The following is a 24,518-nucleotide window of genomic DNA, read 5'->3' on the forward strand; positions in this document are numbered from 1 at the left end:
GTCATGGTATGCTTTGATTCCTTTTCTTTGTATTTTGTGCACCTACTACATTTTTAAAATTTGTGATACCATAATGCTTACATAGATCATCTCATAGTTATAACAGTATATTTTAAGCTGATAACAACTTAATTTTGATTGCATATAAAAATTCTACACTTTTACTACCCCTCTCCAGTTTGTGTTATGAATGTCCCAGTTTTCACCTTTTTTATATTTGTGTCCATTAACACATTATTGTAGTTATATTTATTTTTGAGACTTTTGTCTTTTAACTTTTACATTGATCATGAAAATGATTTATGCATCATTAATACATTAATAATCTGTATTTGACTATATAATTACCTTTACCAGTGAGTTTTATATTTTCATATATTTTCATTCTAATAATTAGTGTCCTTTCATTTCAACTTGAAGAATTCCCTTTAGTATTTCTTTTAAGCAAGTCTAGAGGTAATAGCTCCTTCTACTTTCATTTGTCTGGTTAAGTCTTTATCTCTCCTTCTTTTCTAAAGGACAGCTTTGCAGGGTAAAATATGCTTGATTGACAGTTTTTCTCTCTCAGTACTTTGAATATATCATCCCATTCTCTCCTGGCTTATATAATTTCTACTGAGAAATCTGCTCTGATTCTCCTTTGTATGTGATTAGTTGCTTTTCTGTTTTCAATTTCAAAATTCTCTCTCTGTCTTTGACTTTTGACAGTTTGATGATGATGTGTCTTAGTGTAGATCTCTTTACATTCAACCTATTTGGGATTCTTTCAGCTTTATAAATATGGATCTTCTTTTCCATCCTCAGATTATTTCTTTAAATAAACATTGCCTTTCTCTCTCTCTCTCTCTCTCTCTCTCTCTCTCTCTCTCTCTCTCCCCCATCACCCTGTCCCTCTCCCACTCCTCTTCTCTTTCACTGACTCCAATAATACATATATTTATCTACTTGACAATGTCCTATAAGTTTCTTAAACTTTCTTCATTCTTTTCCATTTTGTATTTTTGCTCCTCTGAATGAATAATTTCAAATGTCCTATCTTTGAGTTTACTAATCCTTTCTTGTGCTTGATCAAGGCTGCTATTGAAGTCCTCTAGTTAAGTTTTCAGTTCAATTATTGTATTCTTTAACCCTAAATTTCTGTTTCTCTTTATTTTTAACATTTTTTATTTGTTGAAATATTCATTTTCTTTATGTATAATTTTCTAAGCTTATTGAATATTTTGATCACAGTTATTTTGAATTCTTTGTCAAGTAATTCATATGCCTTCATTTCTTTAGGGTTGGTTTCTGAAGATTTATTTCATTCCTTTCTTTGGGCTATATTTTATATTCCTTGTCAAGCCACTTCTCTCTGTCTTTATGGAGTAGCATTGTACAGGGGAATATCTTCAAAAATCAGCCTGAGTACAGATTCTGGGGCCGTTATAAACTTTCTCTGTGAATATGTCTTCTCTGCACTTTTGTGTGTAAATTCTTAAATAGGAGAATTTGCTAGTTTCTGTTTTCAGGAATTTATAGTCTCTTACTTCTTCTAGTGTCTATCTCTTGTACTGTGGGCCCTCTGTGTCTGTAGCATGATGGCCCAACGCTTTTTTTGTTTTTGTTTTCAGCAACCCCTGGGCATCTAGACTATGTTGGATCCCACTAGTGCTTCAAGATAGGTGAGACAGACACAAGTCCCTTGGGCAGTCACCCCAAAAACCTGAATGTTAGACATATGCTTTAGTTTTCTCTTTCTCTCCCTAGGGAGAGACTGTGGGCTGTGAGTTTTTCCAGTTGTGTCATGCTGAGCCAGGGGGAGGGGCTCTGGCCATGAGTTCATTGTAGTCCAACCATTGCCTTTGTTCTCAGTGGCCCCTAGGCATCTAAAGTAAACTAGTCTTTTCCTAATTTACAGAATCCATTCCCTTAGGCAGCTCCCTCCAAAAGCAGAATGTTAGACAAATACTCCAACTCTTTTAATCCCTAGGGAGAAGCTGGGATTTGGGGTTTTTCACCTGCTAGTTCTCTTCTGAGCTGATGGCAGGGACTATGGTCAGTTATTGCATACTAGTCCAAACTGTGGCCTTTGTTCTCAGCAGTTTCCTTTCTGGAACTCTTTCCTCTCAGAGCTCAGATTCTCAGGCAAGACAGAAACCAGTCCCCCAGAAAATTTAGAACATTGCATGTACAGTTTACTTCCCTTCCTAGTGGGAAGCTGGGAGCTGGGAATTTTCTCCTGATCCTGTGGTACTCTGTTGGGAAGAAGGACTATGGTAAGAGAATTCCATACATTTTCCTACTGGGTTCAATGTGGTTGGCTTTATGCTTGCCTGGGGGTGCAGGAGCCTCTCATCTGGTCTCTGGATGTCTCACAATGGGAATTGTTCCATGTATTGTTGATTTGTATGTCCAAAGGGGGAAGGAGGGTCTGGGGCTTCCTATTTCACTGTCTTTCTGACATCACCACCTATAGTAAGTTTCTTTTGCAAGAGGACATTTAATTGGTCTTTGTTAGGCTTTAAATCTTGTTGTATATCTTATTCCTTAACTCTTTATCTGTACAGGGCCAAGTTTATATTTTTCTAGTATTTGGAATCAGTATAGATATTTTGAGTGTTTCTGAATTCCTTTTGAAATGTTTTTACATTAGAAAAAAGTGACAGGGAAAATTTTTATTCCCTTAGTTTTATTGCTTAACAGTAGTAAAGAGCATGTCAGGGGATTTTCCTAAGGTACTCAGATTTTTCTTTCTGTGTTAGTTTTGGCACCCCAAAATTAATTGAGCCATGGTCCCCCTTTTCTGCTTGGCACAAGTTCCATATCATGAGCTTACTGTGATTGTGTCCCCTGTACCAATCTTTATAAGCTATAGGCTATCTTTATAAGCACCAGGACTTGCTATTCTCTGTGGTAGGTAGCACTTGTTATTCATAAAGAGGCTTTTAGGATTGAGCTTTTCTCCCACCTCCTGTTTTACTGTTCACCATGACCACCAGCTGTATCACTCTGAATTTGAGGCAATCTTTGTACTTACTTAGGGTTTAAGTTACTTGTATTTACAGTTGGAAACAGTCTCATGGCAAGAAATGAAACTTCTGTGGATAATGTCCTGTGTTTCTTGTGCCAGCGAGATTTTAGCAATGATATTGACCTCTGTTAGTTGGCTAAAATACCTTATCAAGAAGCTGGCTTCTGCAATGCCCCTCTGCATTACTTGGCCTTCCTTGGAGTATGTTTTAGGGGGAAGATAATAAGCTTAGTTTTGGACATGTTGAATTGGAAATAGGGCTATTCAATGTGTATTTGTAATGAGTTTGGAGGCCAAGAGAACAATCTGGACTATAGATGTAGATTTGGTAAGCAAAGCTTATTATTTAAAAAACCAATAGTATATTGGTTCCTCCAGGGAAAGCATGTAAAATGAAAATAAATGGGTTTAGACACAGGACCCTGTGATTATAGCATGTATGGTATGGGCAGAGAAAGAAAACCTAGTGAAGGTTACTGTGAAGGAGATTTCTAAAGGATAGGATGAGAACCAGGGAAGAATAGTTTTATGGAGCCAATGAATGTAGCATCTTTAATATTATCTCTCATATTTTAGTGAGATCAATTAGGGTAAGGACAGATTATGAGTCATTTTCTAGAATGTCTAGGGAATCATTGATGATCTTACTTCCTTACTTATAGCCACTTTCAGAATGAGTGGAAGTCAGATTATAGTTGATGTAAAAGTATATGGCAGGTTAGGACATAGATCCAATGACTTTTTTGAAAATTTATCATGAAGGGAAAGAGGCTGATTGGTATGAGACAGCTACAAGTGAATTAAAAGGGTGTGTTGTTTTATGTATGCACCCTGTGCAATAAATAGATAAATGTTTTAGGCTTCTTTTTTATTAATACTTTCTATGAGAAGAATTATTTTTAATATTTAACCATTTTTCAATTTTTAAGGATATCTCTTTTTATGATTGTTTAATCTATTCTCAAAGAAGAGTCAGGCATTGCTTAGTGTGATATATCAAGTTACCTCTTCCCACATACTGAGTTTTAAAATGCTTCTATCAGCTCACACACATTGACTGATGAAATTATTCTCAAAATACTACTTTGCCTATTTTTCACATTTGATTTTAACTGTTTAGACTTCGGGGATACTGAATAGAGGTATACAAAACCAATAGCTCTCTTTAAAACAGTTTTTTCAGATGTTCTACATTGTTTGGTAACTAGTGCAGGGTTGGGGAGCCTTTTCATGTTGGAAGGCTGTATTAATTTAGGTGTAATCAAATAAGACCGCATTAAAGAAACTTCAATTAGGTATACTTAAAAATGTACACTATTTTGTAAAAATCTAACTACTATGTACTTAATAATTTCAAAAAATGAAAACTATTTGTTAATTTTAAAGTTCACTAACCTTTTAATGACTTTGTTGGGTCTGCTTTTTGTTGGAAAACATTTGAATATTTGGTTGCAGCATGGAGATCTGTAGTTTCAGTTGATCTTCTAGATGGGTATCAGTTATTTGTGACCTTAATGGCATCTCTATTTGGATTAGGTAGGAGAATGTAGATTCCCAGCAACAAGTGGCTGAAAAGCAAGAAAACATTTTTCGGACATGTTGCTGAAGGCATGGATATTCTACTGTATTTTTCCATATTTCAATTGGATCTTTCTAGCATCAAACAATGACTTTAAAATGTCATCTACTGAGAGCTCAATGAATTCCATCTGTAGTTCTTTACATGCCTTGGTGATATCAAGTAGGTGAGGCCGAAATGCTAGTTTGAGTGTGATGTCATGATTCTCAAGATCAGTGAACCTTTCATTGTATTCTCCAATTAATAAGTCTGTAAAGGCTGCATATTCTTCAAACGATTCACATATATTTTCCTTGTCATCAATGACTTTTGCTAACTGGGGAAAATGTTCATCTGAAATTTTCTTTTGAAGAAGTGTTTTGAAAAAAGATAGTGCTTTTTTTGAAATGCTTGGATTTTTTGCTATATATCATATATAGACTTAGTTTTACCTTACAAAGAAATATTCAAGTCATTTAAATTGATTCAACATGATAGCACACAGAAATGCTGCATTCCTGTAGAAATCTTCTTTCAATAATTCACATTGGTGATTCTGTTCTTCATAAAATTTAACTATCTGTTCTCACAGAAATAAAATTTTGGCTAACACCTGTCCTTGCAATAGCCAATACGCTTGAGAATGATATGGCAAATTCACACTGAATACCTACCTCATTGTTCAACCATAGCATGTTATGAAATTGATGACACTGTGTTGCATTTGCATGAATATAGTTAACAATATTTATAACTTGTTCCAAAGTGTCACTTAAAAAATAGTAGCTTTTGCAGAGATTTTGCTATGCAAGATACAATGAAAAGAAAGGAGAGCGTCTGCATCTGTGAATACTTTTTTTAACTGTGTTAAAACAGTTAACTGTGTTTTAACTGTGTTAACACAGTTAAAAAAAGTATTTTTTTAACATGTTTTCCTGTCATGGAAGGTACAGTTAACAGTTTTAACTGTGTTAACACAGTTAAAAAAAGTATTTTTTTAACATGGTTTCCTGTCATGGAAGGTACACTGTCTGTACATACATGCACTAAATTTACCAAATCCAGTCCAACTTCAGGACATTTATTTTGAAACTTATTGAAGATATCTTTTTCCTCTGTTCTGTTCACAAGAGTGCCCAAAGTGAGTAACTCTTTGCAGCAAAGAAAATCTTCTCTTATGACCTGAATGAAGTAGAAGACCTACAGTGAGTGAGTCAGTAGTATCAGTTGAGTCATCCAAAGAGATAGAATAATATATATTCTTCTTTTGAAGTAATGCATGAACTTATTCTGTTAAGTTGAAGGCTAATTTATGCTGCTGATTAGTTATGGTTCTCCTTGAAAGAGGAAACAGTTGTTTGTACTTTGAAATATTATCAGGGTCTAAGCATCCTACAACTTCAACAATACATTCTTTCATAATTTCTACATCACTGAATGGGTTTTCTCCCTGCCTCCCTCTGGAGTATATAAGCTACTTTATAACTTACTTCAGTGGCATTATTTCCAAGTCTTATTGCTGCTTAAAAGAATTGTCTTTGCTTTTGCTTTTCACCTTTTAATTTTTGCAATACAACCTTTTGTGCCTCTCCCTCTAATTTAAAATATTCGTGGTCCTTATGAGTGTTATAATGCTTATGAGCATTGAATTTATTTAATGTTGATACTGCAGTATCACAAAGCAAGCAAATCATGTTATCTTTAGCAGAAACAAGATAATATTGCAATTTCCAATCTTCATTAAAAAATCTGTTTTCTTCCTTCAGTGTTCTCTTGCTCTTCTTTGACATGATGGGCTGTTAGCAGACAGAATTAAAAAATATGATTGAGCTGGACAACTATTCACAAATTCCACTTCAAGCAGAAACAGTACACCATTGTCAAAGCGGATAATAAACTGGCATACTCTACCCCCATAAACCGTCGCCAACCAGCCTTGTATGGTAGTGGTGCCAGTCAAGCAGGGGAAGTTAGAACTAAATCATGAGTGTACGCCTTATGGCTCACTAATGTTCTAATTGTGCTGGTCAATCTGGGAGCATTATTTCATTGAAAGTTATTTTATTCTTTGGTATTTTTAATTTTTTTTATTTTAGCATATTATGGGGTATTCTTTAGTATTTTAAATACATTCATTTAAAAAATAAAATAAAAATATAAAAGATGAACAAAAATGTATTAATAAAAATAAAAAGATTTGGTCTGTAAAATTTGCATTCAGTCAAAAGGCTGTACTTAGGGACCCAGAAGGCCACATGTGGCCTTAAGGCCTCGGTTTCCCCACCACTGAACTGGTCTGATGAATGTTCTTGTATCAGTGTTACTACCAAACAGTACTTTAGTTTTAACATTGTCTTTTTGGGCCAGTAATGGTGGTTCATGCCTATAATCCCAGCACTTTGGAAGGCTGAGACTGGAGGACTGCTTGAGTTCAGGAGTTTGAGACCAGCCTGGGCAACATAACTGAGACATTGCCTCTACCCAAAAAAAAAAAAAAAAAAAAAAAAAGCCAGGCATGGTGGCATGTGCTTTTAGTCCTAGCTGTTTGAGCCCATGAGTTTGAAGCTGCAGTGAGCTATTTTTGTACGATTGCACTCTAGCCTTGGTGACAGAGTGAGATGCTGTCTCGAAAAAAAAAAGTTGTCCTTTTGAATTAGTATTCTCCCTTTTGGGAATACTTAGTATGGTTCACAATTTGTGAAGGAAATCCTAATATGGTTTGTGGTTGAAATTTAGTGACTTTAATTCATATAATGGTTACTTTCCATTTCATATATCTTGAAGCAGGTGTTCAAAGGATAGGTATTCATAACCATGGAACTTTCACTGAAGTAACTTAAATAAAAACATATAAGAGAGGCTCCAGGCTAAATTAGGATGGTATTTTTATATAATATTTTATATTAGAGAAGAGTCTTTTTATTGAAATACATTTAAACTAGTTTCCTATTTACTCTGTCCATAGCACATTTTACCTGAATTAACATGGTGTATTGTTTAATCAAAGACTGAAATATATCTGTGATTTCTGACATGGTTTCAAATTAATTGAAACCTTAAGCTACATAGAAGTTTTGTTATTTTATATATTTTAAGACTTCTCTTGATGTGGAACATAAATCCAACAAAATTTGTTAACCTTTGTTTTTTGGCTGACTTTCTTAAAACAATGATCTTCTATCAGAATATATGCTTCATTTTCTCTTCCTACACTTATGAAAAAAGGGAACAAGGAGAAAAGATTTAAATACAGGTGATTTATTATAGACCCACTTAAAAATAGCATTTGTGTTAGCAACCGTGTGGCATTCATGTGACATTTTACTTTGAATTTAATATAAATGAAATAAAATATGAGAAATATAAATGGTTATTATTTATATACCTTTTTGTTTGCTATTGGAATATCATTATTAATAAAAACTATTATCTAATTTCCAAAAGAATAAAAATTTGTAATCCTAGAGTCGAATAATACTCTATGCTCTGTGAATTCTCCAAATTTTGATTTTTACTATTTTGATCTCTTAGTAGGGAACAGCATGCTGGGACACTCCAAACGAGATCACATTCTATGAGTCCAACTTACAGAGAAGATGGACAAAATATTACCCCAAAGATTTGTGTAAGATTAGATTTTACTTTTGATTTTTTCATGTTGTTTTAAAATAACTTCACAAAGTTTTAATTTCATATTGTTAAAGTTCTAATGATTACTTAAAAACAGTGAATAAAGTCTGAACATCTTGATGTCAAAGAAAGTGGTGTGTTTGGTATATTCTATAGTATTCCTTTTGCTTTCTCGATAATTCTGAGGTATCATGCGAATCAGTCTGTAGTTTTTCCTGCGCATTGAAGAATAACTTTGAAAAGCTTTGTTTTTTCTTTTCCCCTTTTCTCAGAATATGTATAGAAATGATTAGATACTCCCCAAATTAAGAAGAAATAGGAATTAACTTGTAATGAAGTATGGAACAGTACTTTCTTGATGAAGGGGAACTGTTTATATCTTGAAATATAATAGATGCCTATCTTGCATCTATTTGTTTAACACAGATTTGGTTAGAATAAGGTGCTAATAAGTATTCCAGTTAGTTTTGTAAAGAGAGAAACTGTGCTTGTTTACTATAGTCTTTATTGTCTAACTCTGCTGTCTTAGCTTATATGACTTTTAGTTACAAGAGGGATCATGTGTAACCCATGACTATTTGAGCACATATTGCTCTAAAGTTATATTTTCTCCAATGATAATTTGGAACTTAAAACAATTTAATCTACAGGGCAGCACATTTTTAATAATAATTAACTATCAATCATTATATTTACTCAAAACAAACAAGGCAGGTCCATTTTCTTATATAAGAAGTTTTTGTTCACAAAGAAAAGCATACAGAAAGCAGGGGACCATCCTAGAAGTGATAATGAATTTTAATATAGTATGTAAATAATAGAAACTCAACATTTGTTGGATAGAAATTTAGAGACTAGGTAAAATATGAAGAACATTTTAGTGCATTTAAAAAAATCCCTTCATATTAATTTAAGTGATCATAGGTAAATCGTTTTATTTGTTAGCAATGAGGCTTTGTAAAAGCATGAAAATGCTGTACTAAAATATTTAATTTCAAAATAAATTTTTTGGGCCATAAAATAATCATTATTTTACACAAATTTACCTTTCAAAGTTTTTAGAGCTTTCAGATTATTTTTAGGGCATAGATCTTAGGTTGTTGTCAGTTAATTATAGTTTTAATTTAGTTTGATAAATGTAATATAATAAATTATATAGGAGGAAAAAAGCATGGAATTTTTATTTTGTAAAAAGTAAAGAATCACTATAATTGTATTTTCATTATGTGAATCCAAAGATTATTTATGTTTATGTTCAGTGTATGAGTGAAAATTAATTTAAGAACAAAGAACTTCTTGGATATCAACACAAAACTTCCCTGTTAACTAATTTTAATAAGAGTAAATAATTCATTTTTTCAAGTGCCTCCCCGCCAACTTTAAAGCTACTGTGGTATACCACAATGATAACTTTTTGTAAAAGAACTTAATTTTTAAAAATATTCTTTTGATTTAAAAAAATGTAGTTATTGTGTGAATATATTGTTAAGGCATCTCATAGCCCTAAGCAGATATAATAAACAGTTATTATTTAGATGAGAACTCTAGCTCAATTGTAACATAATCTTTTCCTCTGAGGATAATATAGCATTACCAAACAAGCACACAAAACTCTCATTACTCTGAATGATACATATTTTGTCCTATTTTCTCCTTCCCTCCCTCCTTCCTTCCTTCCTGGCTTTCTTCCTCCCTTCCTTTCCATCCTTCCTTTCTTCCTCCCCTCCCTCTTTTATTCCTTCCCTCTTTCCTCTTCTTCCTCCCTCTTCCCTTTTCTTGTTTGTATTTCAGGAAATTCATTCGAAAAGATCCCCTGTTTCTTTGGATGATAGTGACGTTGAAGCTCGCCTTAATAGTTGGAATCTTGGGGTAAAAAAGTATTTGTTTTATATATAGAGAGATGTGTCAGAATTAAATTGTTTATGAATAACATCTGAACTAATGTTATTCTATTCAGTGAATATTGGATGTTAGGTATTTGTTGCTGTGTTGGCCCGGAGAAGGACTTTCAGCACAAGAAAAAGAAATAACATTCTAAAGAAGCATAAAATAGTCCTTGTCCTTAATAAGCTAACTTTCTTATTAGTGAAATAGGGGCTATATACATAAAAAAGTTAAATAATAATTTAAGATATGACACTAAAAAATACCAAAGTGGAAAGTAGAATACTGACGTAGGGGTGAGGGAAGGGAGAACTTGGAGAAGCAAAGTCATTTGGGTTAAAAACACTCAGGGAGACTTCATGGATGAGGCATCATGGACAGCAGTTTTCATGTACATAGGCTGAGGGTCATGAAAGTATTTGGGCAGTTGGAGAGGAGGGGAGGTAGGAATGGAAGGCAGAAATAGGCATGAAGAAAGATTTAGTAGTATAAGTGAATTGTCATGATTGGGTTTCGTGTGTGGAATTCACAAGCAGTGTTGTCAGGCTGCACTGTATTGGAGATTTGAATGCTAAATTGAGAAGTTTAGCTTTTACATTTTAGGTAGTAGTTAGCTCTGGAAGTTTTTTCCCCTCCACATTTCACTTTGCGTATATGCTGTTTAAATGCTTTGAGGAAATGACAGGGGTTTATAGGGATTTTTAGAATACTTTTTATTATAAAAATAATTTTTAATTTGAAACATACAGTAAATTAGAGGAATAAAATATGTTTCAAGATCTTAACACTGAGAGATGTGTTAACATTTTGTCATGCAGTATATCTTTCCTTCCTTTTTTCTCTCCTTTTATAAATAAAATTTAATCAAAATTGTGGTTAGATTATAAATACTATCTTATGTGCAATTTTAAATTTTATATAAGTTTATAAGAATTTTATAAACATGATTATTAATGGTAGCATTCATTTTTCTTTTGGATATGGATATTTCATAATTTAAGTATTCTACTATTTTTAAATATCTGAGTTGCTCCTGGTTTGTTTAATATAAGTAATACTGTAATAAAATTCCTTATAATAATCTTTTTATGCATATTTGGTAGCTTTCTTAGGTTATATTATGTCTTTACTACATTGCCTTCCAGAAGGTTTATACCAATTTCAACCAGCAGTATATCAGTTGTCCATTTTCCACTTACTCAGTGACATTAGGGATTATTATTTTAAGAAACCTAAAAACCTCTCTACTAATAATGGGCTTTAATGAAAGCAGTGTCTTAGGAAAATTGACTTGGCGGCATTATGAAAGGGGAGCAGTTATCTTTTAGGTATTTATGATGGACTCCATGTTAGTGTGGTTCCTGTGAAGATGGAAAAGATAGACAGGAAAATCTTTTGAAAGAAAGTTAAAGATACTTAGTGACTGATTAGAGGGCTGGACTGAAGGGCATGTAAAGGTTTGGTACTGAGAATGAAAATGTTGGTTCTATGTCAGTTAATTGTCAGACGGAGGAATCCATTTTAAAGATTTAAAAGTTTTAATTTAGACTGATGGAGTTTGAAGCAAGGGTAAGATTAATTGGGGAGTTTAAGGCCTACAGCTTTATGAGATTCAAGGGCTGGAGGCCTACAGCTTTATGAGATTCAAGGGCTGGAGGCATATTTTGGAGTCACACAGCAAGAGGTGGTCGTTACACCTAGAGAAAAGACCAGCTGTAGTCTTTAGTGAGTATGGAAAGTAAGAAGGGCTGGGTGGAGAGTAAAGAGAGTGAAGATGTCTAGCTCATGGAATGGGCCCAATTAGAAGGTTGGGGAATGGATAGGAAATTAAAGTAATGTGGGTCTCCTATTAATTTTGGGAATGTGCTAGTGAAAGAGAAGAAAGAAATAGAATTGATGAGAGGAGGATAAGAAATCAAAGGAAAAACATTTTCATGTTTGAAGGTGTAGGGGAAGTTGCCATTAGAGGGAAGTATGGGAGAAGAACACAGGAAATTCCTCAGGAAGACAAATTCCTTTTGCCAGAGAGCAACATCAAAGTGAAAAATAAAATTCTGGAGCTGTCTTTTTAAACTTTCCTTTGACTTTAGCCATTTGAAACTTCTGATGTACATTTCTTAGCACATAGAGTACTTTTCACGATTATTTTACTATTTAGAGGATTAAATGTTCCATCATATATTAAAAGCAAGATAAAACATCCAAAATATTATGAGATAGTGCCTTAAAACTAGGCCTACATAGGGTTTTGTTTCACCTTTTTATTATTCAAAGAATACACTAACAGTGTAAAATATAGAAGTCTTTCATTTTTATATATTTATAGCATATATGCATTAATCAGGCTGAACTATATCTCTTGATCACAGTTGAATAATTTAAGTATTCAGTTTATTAGAAAGCTCAGATTTTGCTTTGATTTTAGTTTTGTATGAGAATGTGTACTTAGCTTTTTTTCTTTCTTTTTCTGAATGATCAATTAATAGGTAGTATTACTTTTTGTGCTCTAGACTAAGGGTGCATTTTTTATATTGCTGGCATTACTGTCAACACCTTCATTCTCATGCTTTAGATGTTCTAGAACTTGAATTTTCCAGTTTTTGTTAAAAAATGCATTTTTTTGCCAAATATATTCTGTCTTTTCCCAGGAGTATGTTCATATTTTTTCTAGGAATACATAACTCCAGTAGAGATTTATTTATAAAAACTTGTAATGAAAGTTTTTCCCTTTTTTCCCCTTAATCTTTAACGTTTTCAACCTTTGGCTTTTCTGATGCTCTCTTACTTTATTACTATATTTTCACATATGACTCTTTAAGTCACAGGCTGGATTGTAGCCTATGGATGTTAACTATTTGTAAATTAAATTTGAGTGATTGCATGGATGGAGGCTGTAGAATATTCTGCCTTTATCCAGTGACTCACATATCACTGCGACACATTCTATGTGCACCCATTTGAAAAACACTTTAAAACTTATGTCTTTGAGTTTTCAAGTTTTAGATTCTATTATTTATTTTGTAATTAATTTAATCTCTTAAGATCTATGTAGGGACTGTTGGAGGTTTTTGATGTTAACAAGGGATTACTTGTAGCTTCCTTTACTTTTTTTTTTTTACTTAAAAAATTTCAGAACATTATAGGGGTACAAATGTTTTGGTTGTATCAATTGCTATTGTACAGTTTGAGTCAAAGTTATAACTGTGTCCATCACCCATATTGTATGCATTGTACCCATTAGGTGTGAATTTACCCACCCCCTCCTCTCCCATCCCACCTGCTTGATTTCAATTGAATTTTACTACCATATGTGTAATGAGTGTTGGTCTATAAGTTTCAATTTAGTAGTGAGTACATATGGTTTTTGTTCTTCCATTTTTGTGATACTTCACTTAAAAGGATGATATCCAGTTCCATCCAGGCTATTACAAAAGGTATTATTAGTTCACCATTTTTTTAAATGGCTGAGTAATACTCCAAGGTATAAATACAACACATTTTCATGGTAAGTACTTTCATTCTGGTTTCTAGAATGTGTTTGTGAATTTTCTTTTAATGAAAATTACAATTGTGACACAAATTAAACACTCCTTTCCCCTTGAATTTGAATCTCTTTTCCTATTTTGTTGGTAAAGAAATGGATGAGAAAAACTAGTTTGCTGACACAATTGAAACCTATTGAATGAAGCTTTTGAATTATAGCTCTAGAAATCATGGTCATTACTGACTGAAGGTTTAAAAGAAAGATGACCATACACAGACAGACCAACTTTTATCCTGAAATATTGTTATTATTATCCTTATATTGTATTGAATTAATACTATTTACTTGATATCTTAATTATGCATATTTTTGTAGTCTCTTTTCTTATGCCTTTTCTCCTATTTCTTTCATCCTTTCCTCTTTCTCTTCTCTTCTCTTTTCTTCTTCTTCATATTTCTTTATTGTAATTGTAATTTTACTGAAGGTACTGAGAAGGGAAATATGTTGCATTCATTAGTGGAGTGCTTTGAAGTATAATTACTTGGGCTAATTCTCATTAAATCAGTGTGTAATATCAGATGTTTTTTACAATTTTATTTTAGGCAATTTTATGCTTGCCCATTTTAGGCATCTTTTTAGGTTGTGGTTTTCCACAAATGAGTAAATGTGTCAGATTTTGTGATTAGGATAAAGTTACGTAAATAAAAACAAGTTACAGAAGTGTTTTACATAAGAATTAACGCTTTGATAAGACAAATTGTCTCTTTCTTTCTCTAGAGTACAAAAATGTCTGGAAATATCTACTCAAAATGTTAACTCATAATTCTATGGGGTAAAGTATGAGTGCTTATTTGCTTAACATTTTAATTTTTTTATATTATTTATTAATCATAAAAAACAAAGCCATAAAAATACTTATAGCATTTTTCCAAAGCTTGTGTTTGGGGAGTGAAACTATGGTTAGAGTTTTATTTGAGAAGTTGACATTTTATTTTATTTTATTTTATTTAGACAGAGTCTTGCTCTGTTGCCTGGGCTAGAGTGCTTTGGTTTCAGTCTAGCTCACAACGTCAAACTCCCAGCCTCAAGTGACCCTTCTGCCTCAGCCTCCCAAGTAGCTGGGACTATAGACATGAGCCAACATACCTGGCTAATTTTTTCTATTTTTAGTTGGCCAATTAATTTTTTCTATTTTCCGTAGAGACAGGGTCTTGCTCTTGCTGAGGCTGATCTCAAACTCCCGACCTCAAGCCATCCTCCCTCCTCAGCCTCCCAGAGTGCTATGATTACAGGCATGAGCTACCATGCCCAACCAACATTTATTTATTTAAAAGGGAATATAAACTTCTATTTTTGGCCATAATGGAATAAGTCTATTGCAGCCTGGTTCTCCTCAAACCAAAAATTCCGGACAAAATACAAAAACCAACTACTTGGGAACTTTGAAAAGTAATAATAGGCTGATTGTAGAGACAAGTTAAAACATGAAGAATGAATGATACAGTGGCAAGGAGTTTCCTGTTTTCCTGTTTGTGTTTTTGTTTTTCTTGTTTTAACTCCTTCTTAGCTTGGACTCCAGGGTGGACCAAATTGAGGGATTGTATAGTGGGTGTGCACAGCAAAAACTCACAGAGAAGGCTATCTTTTTGACCAGTGGCCTAGAAGAAAGACTGGGAGAATGTGAAAGAGAATCCTTTTGTCCACAAAAGAAGAGATGGCGCTTGCAGACTGATTTAAACTCAGTTGTTTGCCTGCTGAGACAAACAAACGTCAACATTTTTCAGAACCTCACAACATAATTATAATGATTATGATCATAAGGGAATTAAACTAGAGATCAGTAACAGAAATTATTTGGAAAATTCACAAATATTTAGAAGTTAAGCAACGTACTTCTAGATAATCCAGTGGTAAAAGAAGAAGTCTTAGTCAAAGGAGCCCAGCTAAAAACTACTTTCATCCCAGGGAGACTGTGCATTCCCAGAGTAGCACACACTGAGGAGTGACACCAAAGTCCTCACACTGTGTTGGAAATAAATTTTGCTGAAATAATCTAGCCAAGCCACTAAACATATAAACAAGCAAACAAACAGCAACTAAAATTATTCCTGGAGTGGGGAGAGGGGAATCAATATCCATAGTTACTACAATGTACTACCTAAAATGTCCAGTTTTCAAGAAAAAAATTATAGGACACTAAAAGAAATAAGAAAATGTGGCTTATACACAGGAGAAAAATCAGGTAATAGAAACTGCCTGTGAGAGGGTCAGGAGGTCAGATTTAACAGACAAAGACTTCAAAGAAACCATTATAAATATGTTCAAAGAACTAAAGAAAACCATGTTCAAAGGAGTAAAAGAAGCCATGATGACCATGTCTCATCAAATAGAGAATATCAGTAAAAACATAGAAATTATAAAAAAGAACCAGAGTTGGGCATGGTGGTGCATGCTTGTAGTCCCAGCTACTTGGGAGAATCTTCTGAGTCCAAGAGTTTGAGCCTGTAGTGTACCATGATTGTGCCTATTAGTAGCCACTGCACTCTAGCCTGGACATCTTAGACTCCAGCCTGGACATCTTAGCAAGGCCTCATGTCTGAAATACAAAACGAAACAAAAGAACCAGATGGAAATTCTGGAATTAAACAGTGTAATAAATGAAGTGAAAAAAAATCAGTATAGGGATTCAACAGTAGATTTGAACTGGCAGAAGAAACAATCAAATAACTTGAAAATAGATGGATGGAGATTATGTAAGCTGAAGAACAGAGAGAAAATTGAATCAAGAAAAATGACCATTGCTTGAGAGAAATGGGAAATACCATTAAGTGCACCAAAATATGTATAATGGGCGTGTCAGAATGAGAGGAGAGGGACAAATGAGCAGAAAACATATTTGGAAAAATAATGGCTAAAAATTTTAAAACATCGATCTACATATCCAAGAAGCTCAATGACTTTACGTTCAGATATACACAAAGATATTCACACCCAGCGACATACTAAAAATGTTGAAAGACAAAGACAGAGAAAATCTTGAAAGCACCCAGAGAGAAAAGAAGAAAACTCTAAATCATTAATCTAAGCTCCCATCTAAAGAAACTGGCAAAAGAAGAGCAAGTTAAACCCAAAGCAAATAGTTGGAGGAAAGAATAAAGATTAAAATAGAGATCAGTGAAATTCAACATGGAAAAGCAAGAAAAAAAATCAATGAAACCAAAAGCTAGATCTTTAAATGATGAATAAAATCAATTAACTTTTAGCCAGACTGACCAAGAATAAAAAGATGAATGAAGGCCGGGCGCGGTGGCTCACGCTTGTAATCCTAGCTCTCTGGGAGGCCGAGACGGGCGGATTGCTTGAGGTCAGGAGTTCGAAACCAGCCTGAGCAAGAGCGAGACCCTGTCTCTACTATAAATAGAAAGAAATAATTGGCCAACTAATATATATAGAAAAAATTAGCTGGGCATGGTGGCGCATGCCTGTAGTCCCAGCTACTCGGGAGGCTGAGGCAGGAGGATCACTTGAGCCCAGGAGTTTGAGGTTGCTGTGAGCTAGGCTGACGCCACGGCACTCACTCTAGCCTGGGCAACAAGTGAGACTCTGTCTCAAAAAAAAAAAAAAAAAAAATAAAAAGATGAATGAATTTGCTAACATTAGAAATAAAAGAGGAAATTTCACAAGAGACCCTACAGATGCTCAAAGTATAAGGGAGTACTTCAAAGAACTCTGGGCATAAATTTGGCAGTGTATATGAAAGGGTCCAAGTCCTTGAGCAACACAAACTGCCAAATTTCACTGAAGAAGAAATAGATAACCTGAAAAGTCCTATATCTATTGAATACATTGAATTTATAGTTAAAAACCTAACAACAAAGAAAACTTCAGGCCCAGAGGGTTTTACCAGTAAACTCAATCAAATAATTAAGGGAGAAATAATACCAATTCTGCATAATCTCTCTTAGAGGAGGTAATGCTTTCAAACTTATGTCATGAGGCCAATTTTATCTTGATAACCAGGAACTAGGGGAAATATTTGTAGATCACATATCTGACAGTGACTTCAGAATATATAAGAATTCTCAAAACTCCACAATAAGAAAACAACCTAATAAAAAGATGGGGCAAAAGATACTGCAATGAGATACCACTACACATTTATTAGCATGGTTAAAACAAAGAAAAACCTGACAATGCCAAATGCTGGTGAAGAGAAGCAAGTGGAACTCTTACCTCTTGATGGAAGGAATGGAAAATATTAGTTTGGAAACCTTCGGCAGGTTTTTTAAAAAAGTACAACTTACATTTACCACATGACCCAGCAGTGTTACTCCTAAGTATTTACTCAAGTGAGATGAAAGTCTGTGTTCATACAAGAACCTATAGAAAATATGTATAATAGCAATCCCCCAACCCCAACCCTTTTGGGTTATTGTTCCAAACTGCAAATAGTTCCAGATGCCTCTCAGTTGGAGAATGGATAAACAAATTGCATGTACATCCATACAGTAGAATACTTTTCAGTAATAAAAAGGACTCAAATCATACAACAAAGTGGATGAATTTCAGATACATTATACTGAGTGAAAGAAGAAGACTGAAAAGGCTATGTATTTCTGATTACATTTGTATGATACTGTGGAAATGGAAAAACTATTAATATGAAGATGGAGAACAGATTAGTAGTTTCTTGGTGTTAAGGGTTGAGATAGAATTTGGCTACAAGGGTGTAAGTAGCACTAGGGAATTTTTTTTTAGGTTTGATGGAACTGATTTGTTTGTGTTTTGCTGGTTACACCACTGTATGCATTTGTTAAAGCTCATAGAACTATAGAGTAAATTTTTATTTTCTAGCAAGAATAAAGTTTCTGTTAATAGAGTAAATTTTAATTTAAAAAACGAAGACATTCTGCTGTTTCCCATGACCAATCAGCTGTGAGGCAACAATTTATTTTCTTGTTTTGTGTTTTATTTTTTTAAAGAAAATGAAATAATTTGTCTTCCTAATCTGCAAGTATATTTTTCATTTGTAACTATAGCTAAAAATGAGTAAAAGAGTTGAAGCCTGTCAGAACAATTAAAAATTTGTTTCTATATGTAGAATTTTTCCTTTGTTAAATCACTGTTCACCTTGAGTTACCTTTTCTGAAAGAACTAAAAAAATGTTTTGAGATGGGAGAAATTGCTGTGGTTCATGTTTTATTTTTAAAATAGTAGGGCACTTTCTGAAAGTTAAAAAAAAAAGTATGGTTACAGAAGACAAACCAAGTAAACGAATGGGATATGAATTTACAGTCTTTTCAGATGGTTATGGGATATTTATAAAACTGATTTAATTAGTATATAAAGAAATTCTAATTAAATGACTTCATTTTAATAAAACTAGAAATTAATATCAAAAGGATAGTTCCCTATCCATCTTTTCACCTGAAAATTAAAAACAAAATACAAAAACACTCCTGAGTAGCTGTGTGTAAAAATGGTAATTAAAACCAAGTGCAGACTTTAATGAATAATGGCAAAATTTGATTAAAAAATTCTGTGATGTGTCCGAAGTGATACTAAGGATCAAAGATCCCTTACTTAATTTAATGAAATAAAAAGACCAAACCAAGTCGAAACAAAAACAGAAACGAAACAATTAAAATTACCCCCAAACCTTTTTTTTTTTTTTAATTTTTTTTTTGGTCCATATTCTCTTTTTTTTTTTTTTTTTTGGTCCATATTCTCTAAATATCTGTGATGAATGTCATCTTTGTTTCTTATTACTGCTATAGCAAATTGCCACAAACTAAGTGCCTAAATAAAGCACAAATTTTTTATCTTACAAAAAAAAAAAAAAAAATTACCCCCAAACCATTAGAACTGATCAATGAAAGAGAAGCTGGATATTTATAAAGAACAATAAAATAGAAAACTCTATGTTGTCTTCAATGTGATCTAGAAATGAGAGAGGGCAAAAATGATGTTGCGTGTTGACAAGTGATCATAACAATAGATACAGAGGTCTAACAATCATAGGTAAATACTGGATCTACTGGTATATAAAATGAATTGGTATGTAAGGTGCAGTACAAATTTCAAGGAAAACTTGGTAACTACTTTTTTCATCCTTCCCCCTTCCCTAGTCTTGCAACTGGGTCTAATTTTTACTGATTCTTTGCTGGGTCAAATTTTTTTTCCCCCTCTGCTGTCCCTGTGAGAAATGTGGGAAGGCTGGCTATTCTACTCAGTGTGCCTTCATTTAGAGCTTACTGAGACCCACCCTGTTTAGTCACCCAGGGGCAACTGTCATGTAGGTAATGCAGACACACAAGTAAGTCCAGCTGAGATGTTACTGTGGATGAGCTGCCCAGTTGCTAACTCACAGAATTGTGAGCTAAATAAATTGGTTGTAGTTGTAAGCCATGAAGCTTTGGGGTGATTTGTTATGCAGCAAAAGCTAACTGATATAGTAGATACTGCTAGACAGTTTTCCAAAGTGGTTATGCCAATTTCCATCCTCATTGGCAGTGTGTGCCAGTTTTCCTTGCTCTACTTCTTTTCTAATACTTGGTATTGTCAGTTAATTTTTTTCTTAATTTAAAAAATTTAGGTATGTACATACATAATGAGTGAGATGTGCACCATCTGGGGGATGGTCATGATGGAGACTCAGACTTGTGGGGGGAGGGGGGGAAATGGGCACTTATTGAAACCTTAAAATCTGTACCCCCATAATATGCCGAAATAAAAAAAAAATTTAGCCATTCCTGAGAGTGGTTAGTGATATTGCATTGTGTGATTTTAATATGCATTTTCTGGATGACTAATAAAGTTAGGTACCTTTTAATATGTTTATTGCCAATTTGAATAGCTTCTCAGAATGATGTGCCTACTTAAAGATTTGTCAGTTTTTCTGTGGAGTTGTCTTCCTTTTTGTCATTGATAAGTAAAAGCTTTTATCTATTCTGGATAAAGAGTCTTTTTGGAACATAGTATTATGCTTTCTTTCATGTTACTGCTTTTCTTCATTCTCTTACCAGTGTCTTTGATGAACAGAAATTTTAAATTTTAATCCAATTCATTTTATCATTTTTTTCTCTTTATGGTTAGTGCTATTTTGTGTCCTGTTTAAGAAATCTTTTAACTATCTTAAGATCCTGAAGATGTTCTTTTATGTTTTCTTCTAGAACTTTATTGTCTTTTTTTTTTTTTTTTTTTTTTTGAGACAGAGTCTTGCTTTGTTGCCCAAGCTGGAGTGAGTGCCATGGCGTCAGCCTAGCTCACAGCAACCTCAAACTCCTGAGCTCAAGCAATCCTTCTGCCTCAGCCTCCCGAGTAGCTGAGACTACAGGCATGTGCCACCATGCCTGGCTAATTTTTTCTATATATATTAGTTGGCCAATTAATTTCTTTCTATTTATAGTAAAGATGGGGTCTCGCTCTTGCTCAGGCTGGTTTTGAACTCCTGACCTTGAGCAATCCACCTGCCTCGGCCTCCCAGAGTGCTAGGGTTACAGGCGTGAGCCACCGTGCCTGCCACTTTATTGCCTTACTTTTCCTATTTAGAGCTACAGATAATCTGAAGGTGATTTTTGTATATGTTGTAAGATAGGAAGTTAAGATTTATTTTGATTCCTTATGTATATATGAGTGGCACTACCATTTATTGAAAAGATCATTCTTTCCCTTTTATGCTACAGTGTTATTTGTCTCATAAATCAGGTGACAGAGTATGTCTGTTTCTGTTTTGTTCCTTTGGCTCACTTGCTTTTCTTTGTGTCAATGGACTGTATTTTTATACCTGTATTTTATTTATTCTCCTTAGATGTTTCAATGTTTTGGGTAAACTAATGAATGTGCATTGATTTGCAGTATTATTTCTCTGCAAAAATGTTTTTAAAGTTCTAAAATATTGACTTAAAAACATAATTTTGGAGAATAATCAATTTGGCATTGAAGACCAAATTTATTTTTTACTATAGAGAGAGTTTTGGCAGTTCTTCAGATTGATGCTATGATTTAAAAACAAAGAATCCCATTAAAAAGTGGGTAAAATATATGAACAGAAACCTTTCAAAAGAAGATAGTCTAACGGCCAATAAATATATGAAAAAATGCTCAACATCTCTAATCATCAGGGAAATGCAAATCAAAATCCAAATGAGATATCACTTAACTCCAGTGAGAATGGCTTTTATCAAAAAGTCACAAAACAACAAATGCTGAGGCACAGATGTGGAGAGATAGGAACACTCATACACTATTTGTCAGACTGCAAACTAGTACAATCTCTGTGGAAAGTATAATGGTATGGAGATACCTCAAAGAACTAAAAGTAGAACTACCATTTGATCCAGCAATCACACTACTGGGTATTTATACAAAAGAAAAAAAGACATTCTATAAAAAAAGATACCTATACTCAAATGTATATAGTAGCACAATTCACAATTGCAAAGAAGTGGAAACAACCCAAGTGCCCATCAGTACACAAGTGGATTAAGAAAATGTGGTATATGCATGCCATGGCATACTGCTCAGCCATTAAAACAAATGGTGAGCTAATACCTCTTGTATTAACCTGGATGAAACTGGAGACCATTATTCTAAGTGAAGTATCACAAGAATGAAACAACAAACACCACATGTACTCACCATTAAATTGGAAGTAATCAACACATATGTTCATATATGGAAATAACATTCATCGGAAATCCAGCAGGTGGGGGTGGTAAATTCACACCTAATGGGTACAATGCACACTATCTGGGTGATGGGCTCACTTATAACTTTGACTCAAGCAGTACTAAAGCAATTTATGTAACCAATGTGTGTACCCTTGTAATATTCTGAAATAAAAAATATATTAAAAAATAAAAACATTTATTTTAGTTATATTGTTGGTCATGTACTACTTAATAATGTCTTTTCCTCTAATACAGTTAATATATCAAATAAAGTGCCTTTTAATTTTTCTGGAAACATAAAACTTCTCTAGTTGATCAACATTAGTCTATAAACGGGTATTTGATTATGTCAGTTTGACCAAATCCTGAATAATATTAAAAAACAAACTGACGGAAAACCCATTGTAACCAAACAAGCAAATCTGCTAAAAAACTAAACAAAATAAAATGTCAAAAGCCAGTTTTCTTTAGAAAGCATTCAGATATCTGTTTTCATGTCTAGCTTAAATTATTATGTATTTCGTTGTTGTGATTCTGTTTGCTTCTTAAACAAGAAATGTGCAGATGCATTATTTATTTATGCCATTGGAACTTAATTATATTTGGCTTTGCTTCATGTATAATATTCTTAGACTTCAATGTTTCCCATAAGTTCTTTATTTTTCTTCCATTTTAGACATTCTTTATTGTGGTATTCTTTCTTGGGGTAGTATGAGAGAACAAGAAGTTTTCTAAAGGAGCATGAAGAAAATAAATGTTAAGACTGTTTACAGATTGCTTCAAGTCCATGTTACTTGTGGATTACAAAGTGGGAACATTCAACTTCAAAGCACATCTGGCTGCTGTTACAAAATCAGAAAATAGATTGCTTATTTCCCTCAAATAGACTCAGGAACGTGCTTTACTATGAATAATTCCCATTGCATATTAAAAGTGGTTATGAGACAAACTTAATGTATTATAAATGAATAAAAACTGAATATTGGGTACTTGTTTACAGTGTTCATTGTTACCTTTAAAAATTAGAATAGACATTTTCTATTTCTTTTAGTCAACTTGAGAAGGAAATTTATAGTACTAGAATGAGTCTTTAACTTTTTTATTTAATGGCTTTTAAAGATGAAGAGGATGAAATAGGAATGACTTTTGTGTAGTTTAAATGCAACATTGTAATTAGCTAAACCAATATTTTGTATTCTTATAAATGTAGAACTGGGTAAAAATAAGTCACAGATGGTTTTCTTGGCTTTTGGTTTTAAATTTTAAACTTAATTAGAGCTTGAACATTTTTGAATTCCTGTTTCCTCTTTTTTATTTTTTACCTTATATTTAATTCTGCTTCATGAATTAGGGTTTTATGTATTTGTAGAATCATGTTTGTCTTTGAAGAGCTTACTTTCTATGCTGCTTTCCTGCATTCCCAAAATAGAAAATGATTACTTATTTTTCACATATATACTGTCAGACAATAAATATTTAATTGAGTGTACTTTGCTGTCTGCTGGAAATTTGGTGTCTTGATTTTTCAAAGAGCAGTTACATATAGTACTGTCTTATCTACTGAAGAATATGCCTTTTTCTCTGGTACAATATTTAAGGACATTGTATTATTATTTTTATTTAATATTGTTTCCCAAAGTAATATACTAATTCATACACTAACTAGTAGTGCTTTATATCTTGAACATTTTTATTGTTAAAATTTTAAAGTATATCAATCTATAAAATTGTAAAATACCATGTTTCCCCGAAAATAAGACCTACCCATAAAATAAGCCCTAGCAGGATTTCTAAGCATTTGCACAATATAAACCCTACCCAGAAAAAAAGACCTAGTGATGGGCGTGGCTATGCAGCCTATCTGCACAACCCAAGCATTTCATAAAGAAGACGAGCAGCCCTCATCTGCCCTATCATGATAGCTACTATCCCAGAGGTGACTGGAAAGGTGTGGGCAGCCCCACCAACAAGGTCAGCTTCCCCTGTCAGGTCCCGGCCATCCTGTGCGTGCTGCAAGCTGAGGCTTTGAGGGGAAAATAACACATCCCCGGAAAATAAGCCCTAGGGTGTCTTCTTGAGGAAAAATAAGTATAAGACCCTGTCTTATTTTTAGGGAAACATGGTATTTCATTATGATATTAACTTGTATTTTTCATATTGCTAAACAGATTGAGCATATTTTCATATGTTTATTAACCATTCATAATTTCTTATCAGTAAAATGTGCCCCAAGTTTTTTCCCATTTTTTCTAGTGTGGTGTTTATCCATTTTTCATTGAA

General features: G+C 33.5%; 1 protein-coding gene across 3 annotated transcripts in view; it reads left to right on the forward strand.

The window, feature by feature from the left end:
* The window catches only part of CEP112 (centrosomal protein 112), a 430,862-nt gene that overhangs the window by 38,166 nt on the left and 368,178 nt on the right, over positions 1-24,518 (forward strand). For all 3 annotated transcript variants that reach the window (XM_075994691.1, XM_075994693.1, XM_012747355.2), the window contains 2 exons: positions 8,100-8,193; positions 9,990-10,067. In XM_075994691.1, coding sequence (XP_075850806.1) covers positions 8,100-8,193; positions 9,990-10,067 — 172 coding nt within the window. The remainder of the gene's footprint in view (positions 1-8,099; positions 8,194-9,989; positions 10,068-24,518) is intronic.

This window comes from Microcebus murinus, chromosome 18, assembly GCF_040939455.1.
Source record: "Microcebus murinus isolate Inina chromosome 18, M.murinus_Inina_mat1.0, whole genome shotgun sequence".
Lineage (NCBI taxonomy): Eukaryota > Metazoa > Chordata > Mammalia > Primates > Cheirogaleidae > Microcebus > Microcebus murinus.